Genomic DNA, 15,562 nt, shown 5'->3' with positions numbered 1-15,562 from the left:
ACTGTGTTATGCTGAAGAATTTATGGAAATTATAATAGGGAACCTCCTTCCGAGAGTGCGAGATGTATTGCTGAGATACAAAATTCTGTTATTTCAAATAGCAACCAAGTCTGAAGTATTTCCATGGAATATCTAGCATTCGAAGTACTCAGAATATGACAAATTTTACATGAAAGTATCTGCAATAGGGTCTAGACATATTTTTCTTTCCTATTAAATGAGTTCGACAAAGCATGCTGAGCCATCCTGAACAGCTGACTAACCGTGATGGAGAAATGATCACAGATTCAAGTACGGAGTCCGAGGTAACACCTACCTTTACTTTTACATTCGCTTATGATTTCCTTTGTTACTTGGAAACTTCTACTGATATAGGTGTCATAGGATTCTGAAACCACTAATTTGCTGACTGGAATGTGAGGTCTGCAATAGAAAAATGAACCAAGGCATTGAAAACATTTTGCTCTCAAGACAAAGCAACTGACGTTACTCTCAGCTTTATTTCAAGACCTTTCGAAAGTTCCCATGTTTCTGTTTATCCTAGAAAGGATGGAGGCATAGGAAAGTGTATTTCTACTATGCACAAGTGGGGTTCGAATGTGCAGGATGCACAGAAATGAATGCCATGTGTGCGTGGGGTCGAAGTGACCAGCTGAAAAATGAAACATTCAGCGCAGGTTCCCCTTGCAGGATGGCCCAGAGCAGCTGAACTGCCTTTACTGGCAATCTGTCCTAGGTCACCCATGTAAGAGGAAGCAAAGCAGAGGTTAGATCTCTTTATTTATTTAAGTAATCGGAGATTTCCCAAGCCTCTGTAAGCTTACACACGATATATAAACAGTAACACGGTCTAAGTTTAAGGTGTACAAACTACTGATTTGATACATTTATACATTCAAAACAAAGAGGCACAAACTTAGTTATAAGACGAATACATTCTGGGGATCTCACGTCTGAGCTGACACCTCCATCATGTCACATAATTACCATTTTCTTTTTTATGGTGAGAACATTTACTCTCCTAGCAACTTTCAAGTATATAATACAGTATTGCTAACCACAGCCACAGTGCTGTACATCAGATCCCCAGAACCCTCCAACTGGTAACCCTAAGTCTGCACACCTTTGACCAGCCGCTCCCCGTGGTCATGTGGGATGTCTGTGGTGTCCGTGCTGCTCTACTGTCTCTCTGAGTCTGGCTCTTTTAGGTTTCGCACATGTGGTATGTCCAACTCTTTCTGGGAGATCTTGTTTTCAGTTCCTTTGGACATACCCCAGGAGTGAGCTTGCTGGGTCATATGGTAGTTCAATTTTTGATTTTTTGTGGGCCCTCCATAGTGTTTTCCACTGGGGCTGTCCTAGCTGACACTGCCCCCAAAGTGTGCGAGGCTCCCTTCTCCCCATCTCCTCGCCCCCACTTACCATCTTGCCTTTTTTTTTTCTTTTGATGATAGCTGTTCTAACAGACGTGAGTGAGATTTCTCTGTGGTTTTGATTTGCATTTTTCCCAATGATTAGTGATGATGAATGTCTTTTCATGTACTTCTTGGCCATTTGTAGGTCTTCTCTGGGAAGAAATATCTATTCAGTTCCTCTGCCCACTTTTTAATCAGATTGTGTTTTAGCTATTGAGTTGCATCAATTGTTCACATATTTTGGATGTGAAGTATATGACGATACCAGGTATGTGATCTGCAAGTACCTCCTCCTATTCTGTATCTTATCAGGCATGTATTTTACAGATATCGTCTCCTATCCTGTAGGCTGCCTTTTCATATTGTTGCTTCTTCTGCTTTATAGAAGGTCTTTAGTTTGATGTAGTCTTCCTTATTTTGTTTTTTATTACATATGCTTTTGGTGTCATATCTAAAAAAATCACTGTCAAAGACTTTTCCCATGTTTTCTTCAGGTGTTTTATGGTTTCAGTTCTTTAAATTTTTAATCCATTTTGAGTTAATTTTTGAGAGTGGTGTAAGATAGGGGTCCAATTTCATTCTTCTGTATGTGGTTATCCAGTTTTCCCAACGTCACTTTTTAAAAAATGATTTACTTATTTTTGGCCCCCCTGGGTCTTTCTTGCCGTGTGCAGGCTTTTCCCTAGTTGCGGTGCGTGGGCTTCTCATTGCTGTGGCTTCTCTTGTTTCAGAGCACGGGCTCTAGGTGCACGGGCTTCAGCCGCTGTGACACGTGAGCTCAGCAGTAGTGGCGCCCAGGCTTAGTTGCTCCACGGTATGTGGGATGTTCCGGAGCAGGGATCAAAACCAACCTTCCCTGTGTTGGTGAATCTTTAACCACGGGGCCACCAGGGAAACCCCCAGCATCATTTATTGAAGTCTACCCTCTCTCCATTGAGTATTCTTGGCTCCCTTGTCAAATATTTGAGGGTTATTTCTGGGCTCTCAGTTCTGTTCCATTGGTCAGTGTGTCTATTTTTATGGCAGTTACTATAGCTTTGTAGTATACCTTGAAATCATGAAGTGTGATGTCAGGTTTATTTTGGCTATTAACATCTATCGTGGTTCCATACAAATTTTAGGATTGTTTCTTCTATTTCTGTGAAAAATACCATTAGAATTTTGATAGGAATTATGTTTGATCTATCGATGGCTTTGAGAAGTATGGACATTTTAACAATATTATTTTTTATGATCAAAGAGTGTAGGACACACCTTTGTATCTTCTTCAGTTTTTACCTAAGTTTTGCAGTTTTGAGAGTACAGATCTTTCCACCTCCTTGGTTAAATTTATTCCTAAGTATTTTACTGTTTCTGGTGCTATGTGAATGGGTTTGTTTTATTTCTATTTCATATGGTCAAGGTTAGTGTATAAAAATACAGCTGACTTCTTTTTGTTGTTGTTGAAATTGTTAGTTGACTTTTTAAAATGTATTGTTTTAAAAACTTTATTGGCATATAGTTGATTTACAGTTTTAGTTGAAGTGTACAGTGATTTAGGTATACATATATTTATTCCTTTTCAGAGTTTTTCCTTACATATTATTACAGAATATTGAGTTCCCTGTGCTATACAGCAGGTCCTTTTTGGTTATCTATTTTATATATAATAGTGTATATACATTAATCCCAAGCTCCTAATTTATCCCTCCCTGCCCCCCTCCCCCAACTCCCTATTTCTCATTTGGTAACCATAAGTTTGCTTTCAAAGTCTCTATTTCTGTTCTGTAAATAAGTTCATTTATACCATTAAAAAAATATCCAAATATGAATGATATGATATCTTTTTTTGACTTAATTTGGGAGCTTCTATGGTGGCTCAGATGGTCAAGAATCCACCTGCAATGTAGGGGCACAGGTTTGATCCCTGGGTTGGGAAGATCCCCTGGAGAAGGGCATGGCAACAACCCACTCCAGTATTCTTGCCTGGGAAATCCCACGGACAGAGGAGTTTCACTTCGTATGATAATCTCTAGGCCCATCCATGTTGCTGCAAATGGCATTATTTTGTTCTTTTTAAAGTGTTTGGCTTTACATTTAGGTCTTTGATACATTCTGAATTTCCTTTTGTGCATCACTGACTTCCATATGTTGATTTTGTATCCTGCAACTTCACTGAATTTGTTGATTAGTTCTGACAGTTCTAGGATTTTGTATGTATAACATCACATCATCTGCAAACAGAGTTTTATTTCTTTCCAACTTGCATGCCTTTTATTTATCTTGCCTAACTGCTCTGGCTAGAACTTCCAGAACTAGGTTGAATAGCAGTGGTGAGAGTGGCCATCCTTGTCTTGTTCCTGATCTTAAAGGAAACCTTTCAGTCTTTCACTGTTGAGTATGTTAGCTGTGGGCTTGCCATATATGGCTTTTATTATGTTTACATATGTTCCTTCTGTACCCAATCGGTTGAACATTTTTATCATGAAAAGATGGTATATTTTGTCAAATGCTTTTTCTCTATCTATTGAGATGATCATATAATTTTTATGCTACTCAGTGTGGTATATCATATTTATTGATTTTTACACATTGAACCATCCTTGCAGCCCAGGGATAAACCCCACTTGGTCATGGTATATGGTCCTTTCTGATGTGCTGTTGGATTTGGTTTGCTACTGTTTTGTTGTTGAGTATTGACCTGTAGTTCTTTTTTCTTCCAGTATTCTTATCTGGTATCAGGGGAATGCTAGCCTCATAAAATGAGTTGGGAAGTTGTTAAGGATAGGTTTTAAAAACAGATGTTAGGTCCATTGGGTTTGTGAGCTAATAACCCTTAACCAATCTCTCCTTTTCTTTCTTAGTTTTAACAGAGACCACATACCTGGCCCTAGGAGAAGCCCAGAGAACATAAAGATGAGGAGAACCCAGTTTGTGTGTTTGGGGTGAGTAGGCTATTGATGTAAATGATAGTTATGACACAATGTACATGGCATATAAAAGGACTTTCAAAGTAGGGCCCTCTGATCCTGCTGACCCTGAATGTCTTCAATCCCAGTCGCTTCTGTCTGCTTCCACCTTCCTTTACTATTTAGTTTTCTGGGCTATGAGATGTTTATCTTGTTTTTTTTTAAAGTACAACTATATGATATTTTCTGCTTCCTTGTCTTTTGTTGTTGGTATTTAGTGCATGGAGGAGCTAGTGTGTTCTTGAATTCTCACGGCATCTTCATCAGCAGGCATTGCTGCTGCTAAGATTTATTGAGAGGTTCCCATGTGTCAGCCTCTGTGCAAAGCACCTGTGTTCTTTGAACATATCCCATCTAGCAACACTTTTGCAAATTCTGAATTTATGGATGACAAAAAGGTTTGGAAAGGCTACAGATGACCTGTTTACGTCATTAGAACTTTTAAGAGCAGGGACTTAAACCTGAGGCTGAACTCAATGCCTGTAAAGTTATCCTCCACCCTGGATGGCTTCTGACAGTGTCCTCCTCAAAACTGCCCTTCTGTGAACTTGAGTTTACTGTCTGGACAGAAGGGATTCTGTTCCATTTGAAACCCTCTCTCAGTTAAATAACATTCTCATAGCAAGCATCTCTCTCCTAGGAAACCACCTTCTGAATCTCATAACACCCTGGGGAACGGGGAGAAACATGACTTGCTAGGATGTGCCTTGCTGTTCAGAGGCAAAGTCTTTCTGTTCCTCCTTCCTCTCATCCAGTTCCATTACCACTCACAGCACCTGGTCTCCCAGGAATGCCCCCAGCACTCTTGACAAAAGGCCTCTTTGTATGGCCCAGGAGTCACTGCAGGGCAAACCACACAGAAATGTATACAATTTTTATAAGTGAAGAGTTGGGAGATGCTGGGATCCAGTTCCTTTTGATCAGTTCTTGCCTTGAAGTTGAACCTGTGAATGGCTTCCCTGTTTGAATGGGTCCCGATGAGGATGGGACTGTCACAGCTTTCTCACTCCTGTCAGCAGCAGGCTTCCAGCCACACCTGCAGGACCCACGTACTGTTCTCAGAGTCAGGCAGGTCTCCAACCACCAACTAGACTGGAGCCCAGATCTCTGGGTACTCGGGTAGTATCCGTGGAACAGTATTATTCCTGGTATACACTCTACTCCCCAGCCTACTCTGGTCCAGGCTAGAAGATTAGGCTTCTGCCCTGAGTCCCACACCAAAGTATGACTTGTTGTTCCTCTAATATTCCAGATCCAAAGCTCCACACCCCCTTTCTGCTACCTCCCCCAGTCATCAGGGTCCTGTTCTAAAGCCCCATCCAACTGGTGTGTATTTCGTTTTTTCTGTCTTCCTGCTTCCCACCCAGCTCCACTGGGGCAGCTTTCTATATTTAGATGGGTCTTGTTACCCGTGGATGAGGCTTGTATATTAGTTACCAGCCTGAATCCACCTTTCAGCATCTCCTCCCTCCTGTTCAAGGTGATATGAATCTAGAAGCCATGCCTGCTTGACTTACAATACTCTGGCTATTGGTCCTTGCCTCTCTGCATTTCTTCAATCATTTGGGTACCACTACTTGCTTTAAAAGAATTGCTCACTTGACATAATTACTTTCAGAGGGAAATTGACTCTAGGGACTATGCCTCTCATGCTTGATGGGTGAATTTCACAACTAATTTATAGAATTAGATGCTTAACTTCACTCCCCTCCCCCAAACACAAAATGGTTACATTTTGATTTTCTGTAGAGGAAAACAAAATCTGGAATGTGAACCATGTCCTCACCCTGGGGTTGGCATTCATCCTTCTGTTCATACTACTGATGGGGTATGTGTGAATAAGCTTGGGAAGAACTGTAGGATGCACTTAAGGGGGATGGACTGAAGACATGGCCTGAGAGGGGCTGGGTGGTACGTGAGGAAAGTCATTTCACCCATGTTGGCAGTAACCTGCTCTCTTTCCAGGGCATAGGGATGACGGCTGTTGGCGTGGGGACAGTAATTTACTGCTGTTTCCCCAAGGAACAGGAAAATAGTGACCATAGTGTGGACAGGACAAAATGTGAATTATTTCAGCAGGGGATCTGATTGATTTAATCTTATTTCTGAGGAATTCTAATTCTACATATTTATTAATGAAGGGGGTTACCTGAGGTCTTTGTAGAGCCAAAAACGAGGATGGAAGAAAAGATAGCCCTCTTAGACCTTAGCCAGAAACTGGCATTGCTTTGAGGTTTGGGTAAGTATTTGAAGTGAAAGGTCATGGGATGTCACAAGGAAGAAAGCTCTGCTTTCTTAGTCAAGAATTGTTCCAGATTCTGTCTTAAGAACTATGAATTTAATTCCCCATGGTAATGGTGAGTATCTATCCTTCCTCAAAGACATTTTACAAATGCTCGAGTGGATTTCTTTTTTCTTACACTCAACCTGAAACTCTACTTCAGACTGACAAGGTAATAACAACAACTAACAAAAATATTTAAACCAAATATAGGGTGAGGAAAAGCCCATTGCTTACTAAAAATAGTTAAAATATGGCTTGTTGTTATTGTTTAGTCACTAAGTCACGTAATAACACAAAAAGCCTTTTCTACCACGTCACTAAGACGTGCTGAGTGGATTTCTGATGGTTAATGTACTTATGTTACAACCTATAAATATTTCTTCTCAATAACAGTCTAATGAAAAAAGCAAAGGACTACTATAAAGCTGATTACGCAGTGCTTGACACGAAGAAAATGATCAATAAAGGTAAGTTATTATTATTGTCAGATGTGTCCATTACATGGGTAACTTTCAGAGGTCACTGAGCTCTCTCATATATGGAAGTGGCTAGCTGCCATCCTGGGGTTATGGTGGTAATGAATAAAGATAATTCAAAGTACTTTGAAAAATTGAAAGTGACAATCCAAGTCAAGGCACAGCAATTTCCCTTATTCCCCAACAAACTTCTGAACTGCTTGATCGTTAGCTGCTGTGTGCTTCTGGCATTGCAAGTGGTTTTATTAGCCACTGAAATGGATGCAGTAAAATCGGAAAACCCTAGTGAATGTGTGTCAGAGGGAGACACACTCCATAGTAATGCCAGACACAAAGGAATGCTGATTCTCCAATTTTTTTTTTTTTTTTTTTAATTGTAGCTTGACTTCCACCAATATGGACAACTGTCTTTGGGCTACATCTGGTCCTTCACGCCCTTATCTGGCCTGGTGAAGAGTACTTCCACACTGACCTCAGGGAAACAGAGGTTTCAGAGAGTTACCTGTAGGTTGTATCAACACTTAGGTTGGCTGCGGCTAGCTCTGATGGAGGTATCCACGCAGGTAAGGTGTTCCCAGCAACCCATTTTGTCCATTCAAATAAGCCAGGCTCCACTCGGATCTTCAAGTGATTTTCCTGTTGTAAACCTTAGAGATAAAATGAAGATGAACAAAGTATAAAAATTCTGATAAATCTTCCCTTTCCTGTCGGATGCTACGTATAGCTTAAAGATGGTAGAAGCATGCAGGTTCAGACAAGGGTTTTTCATCGCTGTAATCATAAACACGTGAGAATATTCTGGTGACACCTCCAGGATGTATGCGCACTCTGAATGGTGTCCAATTTTTTAAAAGATCATTATGTGTATAGTTTGTACAGCTCTGTGACTACTATAATTCTTCTTTCTAAAGTCAGTTCCAAGATGTTCTTATCAAGAAACTTCAGAAATTCTTTAGCATTCATTATAATAGCTTACATTATATTTGCATATCATATATTCATTTTCTCTACTAGAAAATCGAGTGTTGAATATTTGCCAATGCACAACTCCTGTGTTTTATGATAGTGTCATTGTTCTTGGAGTAGGAACTGGCTCTGTTTATCTCTTTGTATTGCATTTAGCCCAGTTTTTCTGTGCAAATGGAACAGATAATGCATTTGAATACATAGATGCATTCTGGCTTAAAGTAAACAAATAGACGTCTCAAATATAGTGTAATTTCCTTGCTGGCTCATTCGTTGTTTGGTACAAGTAAACAGTCAAGGCTGTTTCTTCTAGTTTTTCTTTCAGTGAAATGAGAATAGAGATTCCTGTAACACAGGCCTCTGTGGATTTTAGGGCAAAGGCTGAATATCTTTATATAACAATGGTGCTTTTGAAGTTACTCCAATCAAGTAAAACAAGGATGGTTCATATTTCCAGACACCTAGGAGAACTACTGCTGCTGAAAAGGAGAAGCAGACAGAGCAGAGTGGGAGGAGACAATTTGTTTTAGTGCCAAAAGAAAAAAAATCGTGCTCTGTAGGCTCTAAATCATTGCCAGACAACAACATTTTACAAGCCTGCAAATCACTGAAGAGAGCTTTAGATTTTCAAGAAAACAATATCTGTATATTCTCTTCATCTTGCTTCTGCTATCAGAGTATGATTTTGGGACTTTTGCAAAGTCATCTTCTGAAAGTATCATTGCTAAACATCTCAAATTCAAAACTTCCAATTGGCTGATGTTCGCCTGAATCCAGGGTAATCTATTATTAGTGTCGGATTGTCTAGTGATGGAGGGATGGACTAGTTGACCTTCATCAAGTCTCACCTTTCAAGATGTTGTATGCAGTCTGGACGCAGCGCAGGGACGGGGAGCAATAGACGTGGTCGATGATGGTGTTACTCTCCAGTAAGGCTTCCCCTGCAAAGGAAACCAGAGAAGAATCAATCTGATAATTTACACGGCCTCAGCATGACTCTCAGTGTGGAAGAGAGGATGCCAGGCAGACCCTGCAAACCTCTCTTCTCAGGTGGGGGCTCACGTGGGGCCAGCAGTTTCAGTCTCATTTTCTTTTAATTGACTGGTTTTTGGCTGTGCTGGGTCTTCGTTGCTGCTTGGGCTTTTCTCTAGTTGCACTGTCAGGCTTCTAACTGCAGTGGCTTCTCTTGTGGAGCATGGGCTCTAGGTTGCTTGGGCTTCAGCAGTTGCAGCATGTGGGCTTAGCTGCTCCACAGCCTGTGGGATCTTCCTGGATTAGGGTTGCACCTGTGTCTCCTGCGTTGGCAAGTGGAATCTTAACCACTGAACCATCAGGGAAGTCCCAGTCTCATTTTCAACAAGTCTCCTGCCCAGTATTTCTATGGAAGATCAAGGGACACACCCCTTCTTGTCTTTCGCTGTCTCTCTGGTCCTTACAAGCAGTAACATGCCCATCTTTCCTGGATGAAGTGCAAACACCTTACCATGGTGGTCAAAGTCTTCCACAAACTTTTCTGTCTCCAGCTTGCCAGTTTCTGCTCACAATCGATGCTCTAGGAACAAGACGGCTTATTTCCTCCGTACTCTAGATGCTGCTTCTCGCATCTATGACTCGATGGTGATCCTCCCACTGAGATGCCTTCCTGCCCTCCTGCTAACTTCTACTCTCTTCTGGGCTTATGTCTTCTTTGTGCTCCCGTAACATTTGGTACATAGTTGCATTCTTGAGTAAAGCACACTCTATGATATTCATCCACTTACAAGCCTCCCCGAGGGCGGGGACTCATGCTTAGATCCCTAATACCTGGTGTAGTGCCTTGCACAAGGTAAGTGATCAAACCCTGTGTGTTAAATGACTGAGTGGGACGAGGCTGTTGGCTCTGCGTGGCGGGTAAGGACCAGACCTGCAAACAGCTGAGCATCCTGGAGACCGATTGGCCTCTATACTCTCAGCCACCCCTGAGTGCCTCCTCCTCACCCTCCCGCAAGAAGCTGACCTACCTGCCATGCTGAGCCTGACCCTGCCCCATCACTAGGCCACACACCCCTCCACAGGGATTCTACCTTGTTCACGTTGTTAAACCAACCCAGTGCCCTGAACCTAATGGTTACTTAATAAATCTCTTTTGAATTGAGTTAATGCAGTGTAGGAAAGCCATCAGCAGTGTCCTTGGCATATCTGCTGGAGCCAGTCTTTGGAAGAAGTAGCCAGAAAAGGCTATGTGGTCACTCTGGGACACTTACCCACAAGTCTGGCTTGCATACATCCAAACACCGTGATTGGAGCATCTTTCTCGTAATCCCGGAAACCGCCGCTCCGCTGAGGTAAGCTGTGAGGCATGTTTAGGTTGGTGCGTATGTAGCGGCCTGGAAAGAAATGTCAGACCAAGGCGACATGAGTTTCTTGTTTCCTTAGGACTTCTAGTGCTGATCCTGCTGGCCCCTCCACTTCCATTCCCTTTCGCCAAAGGGAAATGGAACTGAGCTCTCTAGAAAATACTGACACTCTTCCTTTGGCAGAGTGTCTTCAAATCCATGCGTCCATTCTGCTGACAAAAGTAAGAAGAGCTTAAGTCTTTTTTTCTTAATAACTAGTATTCTTTTTTCTTTTTAAAGTCTTTATTGAATTTGTTACAGTATTGCTTCTGTTTTTTGTTTTGTTTTGTTTTTGGCCACAAGGCATCTGGGATCTCAGTTCCTGGACCAGGGACCCAACTTGCAGCTCCTGCATTTGGCAGGTGCAGTCTTCACCACTGGACCCGCAGGGAAGGTCCCAAGAGATGGTTTTTAAGTGAAAGTAACAACCAGACACTCCAAAGCAGGTCGGACTCTCTGAGATGCAAGCCTATCTTAGACAAATGAAAATGGAACTAAATAAGCCAGGGTAACTTACTGGAGGGAGTTCTGGACCTGGAATCAGGACTCCTGCGTCTGCCTGTCCTGTGGCTCTGGGCAAGACATCTGCCTTTTGTGGTCCGTGGTGTCCCAGTTGATAGACTGGAGGCGAGGACAATTCTCTCTCCCCTAACACTCCAGACTATCAGGAAGGACTTACAGTGTAACAGTAAGGGGCACTTTCTGCAACACAGTGACTCCATCTAGATAAATGTAGCTTGCCGCTGCCCCCTAGAGGCTGTGAGAGGTATGCCAATGCGGAGCAGGCCAACCAACCCACTCACCTTTGGCATCGAAGCACTGGGATAGCCAGTACTTCCCAAACACGACATCCATCCTCTCACCATGCCGACACACGAAGAGGCATCTCTTCTGAGGGCCAGGCTGGCTGCTGATCCTCAGAGGCTGAGGACAAAGAAAGGCTGTGAGTGAGGGTGGGGCACACAAGGAAGTAGACACGTCTCAGGGCTGGGTGCAGGTGAGCCGGGCTCTAGAGTAAGTCTCACTAATGTTTAATTAGAATAAGTACCCCTTAAGTACCCTGGATTTAAGCTGGCCTGTCTATAAGATGGGCGTGGTAAGCCTCATTTACTGACCTCAAAAGCTATTTTGAGGCTTAAATGAGATGAATTGCAGGTGCTCTGCAAAATGAGAAGGGTTATGAAGATGGTTGTATCGTTACTGTTGCTGTTCATTAACACTCGGCTACTACTGAACAGGAAGGCAACCTGAGTTACATACAGCTCAGAGGCAAAACTAGCCAGTATGGAGAGACGCCATCTAGAGGACAGCTTCTTCCCCTAAGGAGATGCTTCATCAGGAGGCGAGAACTTTCATTACCACAAATGCCCCTGCCTCATCTCCCCTACATGGTGGTAAGGCCACGTGGTCCATAGTCTCCTCCAGCCAGAAGGTCCTGCTTTGCCAGTTCTAATCACAGGTTAGGCTCTGTCGTCCGGCTGCCCGCACGATGGTGTCCCTGGAAATGGCTCGGGGAGGACAGCAGCTACCTCTGGGTGATGAAATCGGCAAGTCCAGTCAAAGGCTTGTCTGAATGACCCTGATTTCTATCACTGCTGGGTGGGTCCTTGCAGATGTTTCTAGATTTCTTCTTTCTGATGGAGGCAGCTCTTGCCAGCTTCCTCAGGGGCTGTCAACTCCTGTGGGCTTGGCATTGACCAGTATAGTACACACACTTTGCATGTGCTTCCTGTTGCCCTGGCAAGGCTGGTATGTGGGATGGTGGCGTGGTCTTTTCCACTGCCTCTCCTACTGTTTCCTAACTCAAGTTCCAGACTCCAGCCACTGTCAGCTAGTCTCTTGTTCCCTAACACACCTGAAATTTTAGTTGGCTTTGTATTAATGTAGACTGTTCAAAACCACCCTTCCCCGGAATGGATAAAGGTGTGGTACACATATACAATAGAATGTTACTCAGCCATTAAAAAGAGTGAAAGAATGCCATGTGCCACAACATGGGTGGATGCAGAGATTGTCAAACCAAGTGAAGTCAGTCAGACAGAGAAGAAGTACGGTATGACATCCCTTATATGTGGGATCTGAAAAGAAATGATACAAATGAACTTATTTACAAAAGAGAAAACAGACATGCAGACTTAAGAGAACAAACTTCCGGTTGCCTGGAGGAACAATGTGGGGAGGGGATAGCTAGGGAGTTCGGGATGGATGTGTGCGTGTGCATCCTAAGCCACGTAAGTCGTGTCCGACTCTGTGTGACCCCATGGACTGAAGCCCGCCAGGCTCCTCTGTCCATGGGGTTCTCCAGGCAAGAATACTAGAGTGGGTTGCCATGTCCTCCTCCAGGGGATCTTCCCGACCCAGGGATAGAACCCACATCTCTTCTATCTCCTGCATTGGCAGGCAGGTCCTGTACCACTAGCGCCACCTGGGAAGCCCTTGGGATGGATGTGTACACTCTGCTGAATTTAAACTGGGTAACCAACAAGGACCTACTGCGTTAGCACACGGAACTCTGCTCAATGTCATGTGGCAGCCTGGATGGGAGCGGGGGTTTGGAGGAGAATGGATACATGTATTTGTATGGCTGGGTCCCTTTGCTGTCCACCTGAAACTACCACATTGTTAACTGGCTATACTCCAAAATAAAAAGTTCTTTTAAAACCCAAAACCCCCTTCCCCCAACTCCCCCGTCCTGCAGCCTTTCTGGCATATCTCAGACATACACTGAGCATTCAGTATGTGCCAGGTACTGTACTAAGAACCGTATTCATATTTCCTTTAATCTTCACAATGCCCCGTGAAATTGATACTTCAGGTGACCCTTGAACAACTTGGGTTTGAACTGCACGGGGTCCAACTAATACACAGCTTTTTTTTTTTTTCAAAAGTAAATACTACAGTACTCTACGATCCACAGAGTGTGGAATCTGAGGTTGCAGAATGGTGGATATGAGGGTACCAAACTGGGTAGATGGAGGGCCAGCTCTAAGTTACAGTTCGATTTTCCAGCCCTTGGAGGTCTGGCACTCCTAACCCCTGGATTGTTCAAGGGTCCACTGTGTTACTTCTTTATAGATAACACGTCCCTTGCTCTGCGGAGCAGTCTTCCTTACTAGTCTAGACCCAGGAGCTGGTAATCATTGTCAGTGCCACCCATCTGACTCTTCTTCTTCTTAAATTTTTGTTTACCTTTTAGGATGGTGTGCCCTGAGAGATCGGTAACCCTTTCAGGACAGAAAAGTCAATGCCTCACCCTTTGTGAAAAAAGGTGCTCAGTGCCTCCTGAGCAGAGTTGAGGATGTGGCCCTGATGGTCAGCCCTACCTGGGTGGGCTGGCAGATGATGGTGAGGGGCGTCGCGTCCCCCAGGCCCTGGTCCTCATACTGCCGCCTCTCCAGGATGCCGTCCCCAAAGGAGAGCGCGTTGGAAGAGGATGTGTTTAAGATGGAGTAAGAGCTGTGGAGGGAGACAAGGAAGATGTTAACTGAGGAGGAACATCTTTTTAAAATGTTTTCATTGAAGTATAATTGACAATATTATATGAGTTTCAAGTACACAACACAGTGACTGGGTATTTTTATAAGGAACACCCTGTTTCATACTGGAGTCTTGCAGTTAATAAATTAGGGGTGGATGGATTTCCATGCTTGGAACAGATGTGTTCATCCCTCTGGGCAGGGATGGGGCCTGCGATGCTGTGCTTATTCGGGTGCCGTGGGCCTGGCTGGCACCAGAGGCATGCTGCAGAATAATGAGGTATCAATTCTGTACCATTGTTTCCAGCTCTTTTCCTGGCTCCAAAGAAATAAACAATTCCTGCTGCCTTTAATCTTTTCCACAGTGATTTCCATCTGAACTGACAAAGGAGAAGGAAGATTCTGACCCTCCCCACCACTTTGCCTGTGGCTCCGCGTGAAGCCACAGAAGTCCCTGGCCATCACCCCCTCTGCCACCTCCTTCCGTCTCCAAACCCCTCTCCGTCTCAATCACACCTCCAACAAGAGGACTAAATACAGCATTTTTCCAGAGGACACCATTCTCACCAGCTGTGTGGAGCTATGAGCCAAGAGTTCTTGTTTCTGGATGTAACTACAGAAGCCCCCCAAAGAGGTCTTGCTGAAAGACAGGCAGCAGATCATGCCATGTTTAAATTATTCTGATTAGCAAAGTTTCCAAAAAGCTTTATCTAATAAAACACTGCAATTCAAATACGGTTGTTAGGCAAATGCGACGGACAGTTCCTCCTGCATCAATGGGTCGTGTCAAGGGAGAACATTTTAATTTTAGATTTCTTGCTACTTTATAATCAGGGTAAAGTTCCGTATGTACAAAACAGCACTCAGTCTAACACAGCCATTAGCTTTTTGGTTATTCTTTTTGTTATTTCTAAGGAAATCTTGTGCCACTCACAGTCTCATAGACTGGCTGTTTTCATTTTAAACAGAGACCCTCCTAAACATCACAGAGTTAAAGAAAATTCAGTTTCATTGTCTGATTCATCAAAGCTCCAGGGCCTGAAATGTCTGGATCTATGGAATCATCCTGACATCATGCTTGTACATGTTTCCTAGTTTCTGCACTGTATTACAGCTGTGAAGACACTGACTGGATCCCTTGTCCTTCAGCTCAGCTGGCAAGGGGACTGCTGGCCTCCTCCTCTTCTCAGGCATCACTGGAATCAAAGGCCCCGACTCCCCGAGACAGCGTGAGGCTGACAGTTCCAGTCAGACCGCAGTCCGATGAGGTGCAGAGAGGACGATGTACCTGACACCCGTAATTACCATGGAAACACCTCCCAAGGACACATCAGACCTGGGGGTCAGCTGCGGAGGAGGACTACTTAGCCCACTCCAACTCAGAGGCTTCCGCCAATTGACATGTGTCTGGAGATACTCAGGACCAGGCGAGGTGCTCTCACAAAGGTGGTAGGAACATGTTTCCTTAGGAGGAACTCAGAAAACTTGAGAAGGACAGAGGAAGAAGAGTCGTGAAGGGTCGCTGACTCCCCAAGTCCCTCCCTGATGCTGGAGTTCCCTCTGCAACTTCTCAGCAAGTCAGCAGGTGCTACTTGAGGAGCCCTGTGACTCTCCCTCCCCCG

General features: G+C 43.8%; 1 protein-coding gene and 1 long non-coding RNA gene across 3 annotated transcripts in view; one reads left to right on the top strand and one right to left on the bottom strand.

Moving 5' to 3' along the window:
• Positions 1-13,794, top strand: part of LOC139187297 (uncharacterized) — a 38,828-nt gene extending 25,034 nt beyond the window's left edge. Inside the window, exons 2-7 of one of the 2 annotated variants that reach the window (XR_011570845.1) lie at positions 4,259-4,339; positions 7,041-7,114; positions 7,504-10,413; positions 10,505-10,646; positions 10,768-10,910; positions 13,661-13,794. This is a non-coding gene — a long non-coding RNA (uncharacterized lncRNA). Of the gene's footprint in view, positions 1-4,258; positions 4,340-7,040; positions 7,115-7,503; positions 10,414-10,504; positions 10,647-10,767; positions 11,924-13,660 lie in introns of both variants that reach the window. The other variant, XR_011570844.1, reaches the window with a different exon arrangement.
• Positions 1-15,562, bottom strand: part of UBASH3B (ubiquitin associated and SH3 domain containing B) — a 153,046-nt gene that overhangs the window by 6,870 nt on the left and 130,614 nt on the right. The window contains exons 7-12 of the mRNA XM_019975673.2: positions 13,788-13,920; positions 11,268-11,388; positions 10,333-10,455; positions 8,938-9,030; positions 7,626-7,770; positions 317-423 (exon numbers count right to left, since the gene is read on the bottom strand). Of these exons, the coding sequence (XP_019831232.1) occupies positions 317-423; positions 7,626-7,770; positions 8,938-9,030; positions 10,333-10,455; positions 11,268-11,388; positions 13,788-13,920 (722 nt within the window). The remainder of the gene's footprint in view (positions 1-316; positions 424-7,625; positions 7,771-8,937; positions 9,031-10,332; positions 10,456-11,267; positions 11,389-13,787; positions 13,921-15,562) is intronic.

Source organism: Bos indicus, chromosome 15, assembly GCF_029378745.1.
Source record: "Bos indicus isolate NIAB-ARS_2022 breed Sahiwal x Tharparkar chromosome 15, NIAB-ARS_B.indTharparkar_mat_pri_1.0, whole genome shotgun sequence".
In the NCBI taxonomy this organism is placed as follows: domain Eukaryota; kingdom Metazoa; phylum Chordata; class Mammalia; order Artiodactyla; family Bovidae; genus Bos; species Bos indicus.
The sequence above is the reverse complement of the archived record's forward strand: the minus strand, read 5'-3'. Positions and strand labels throughout refer to the sequence as shown.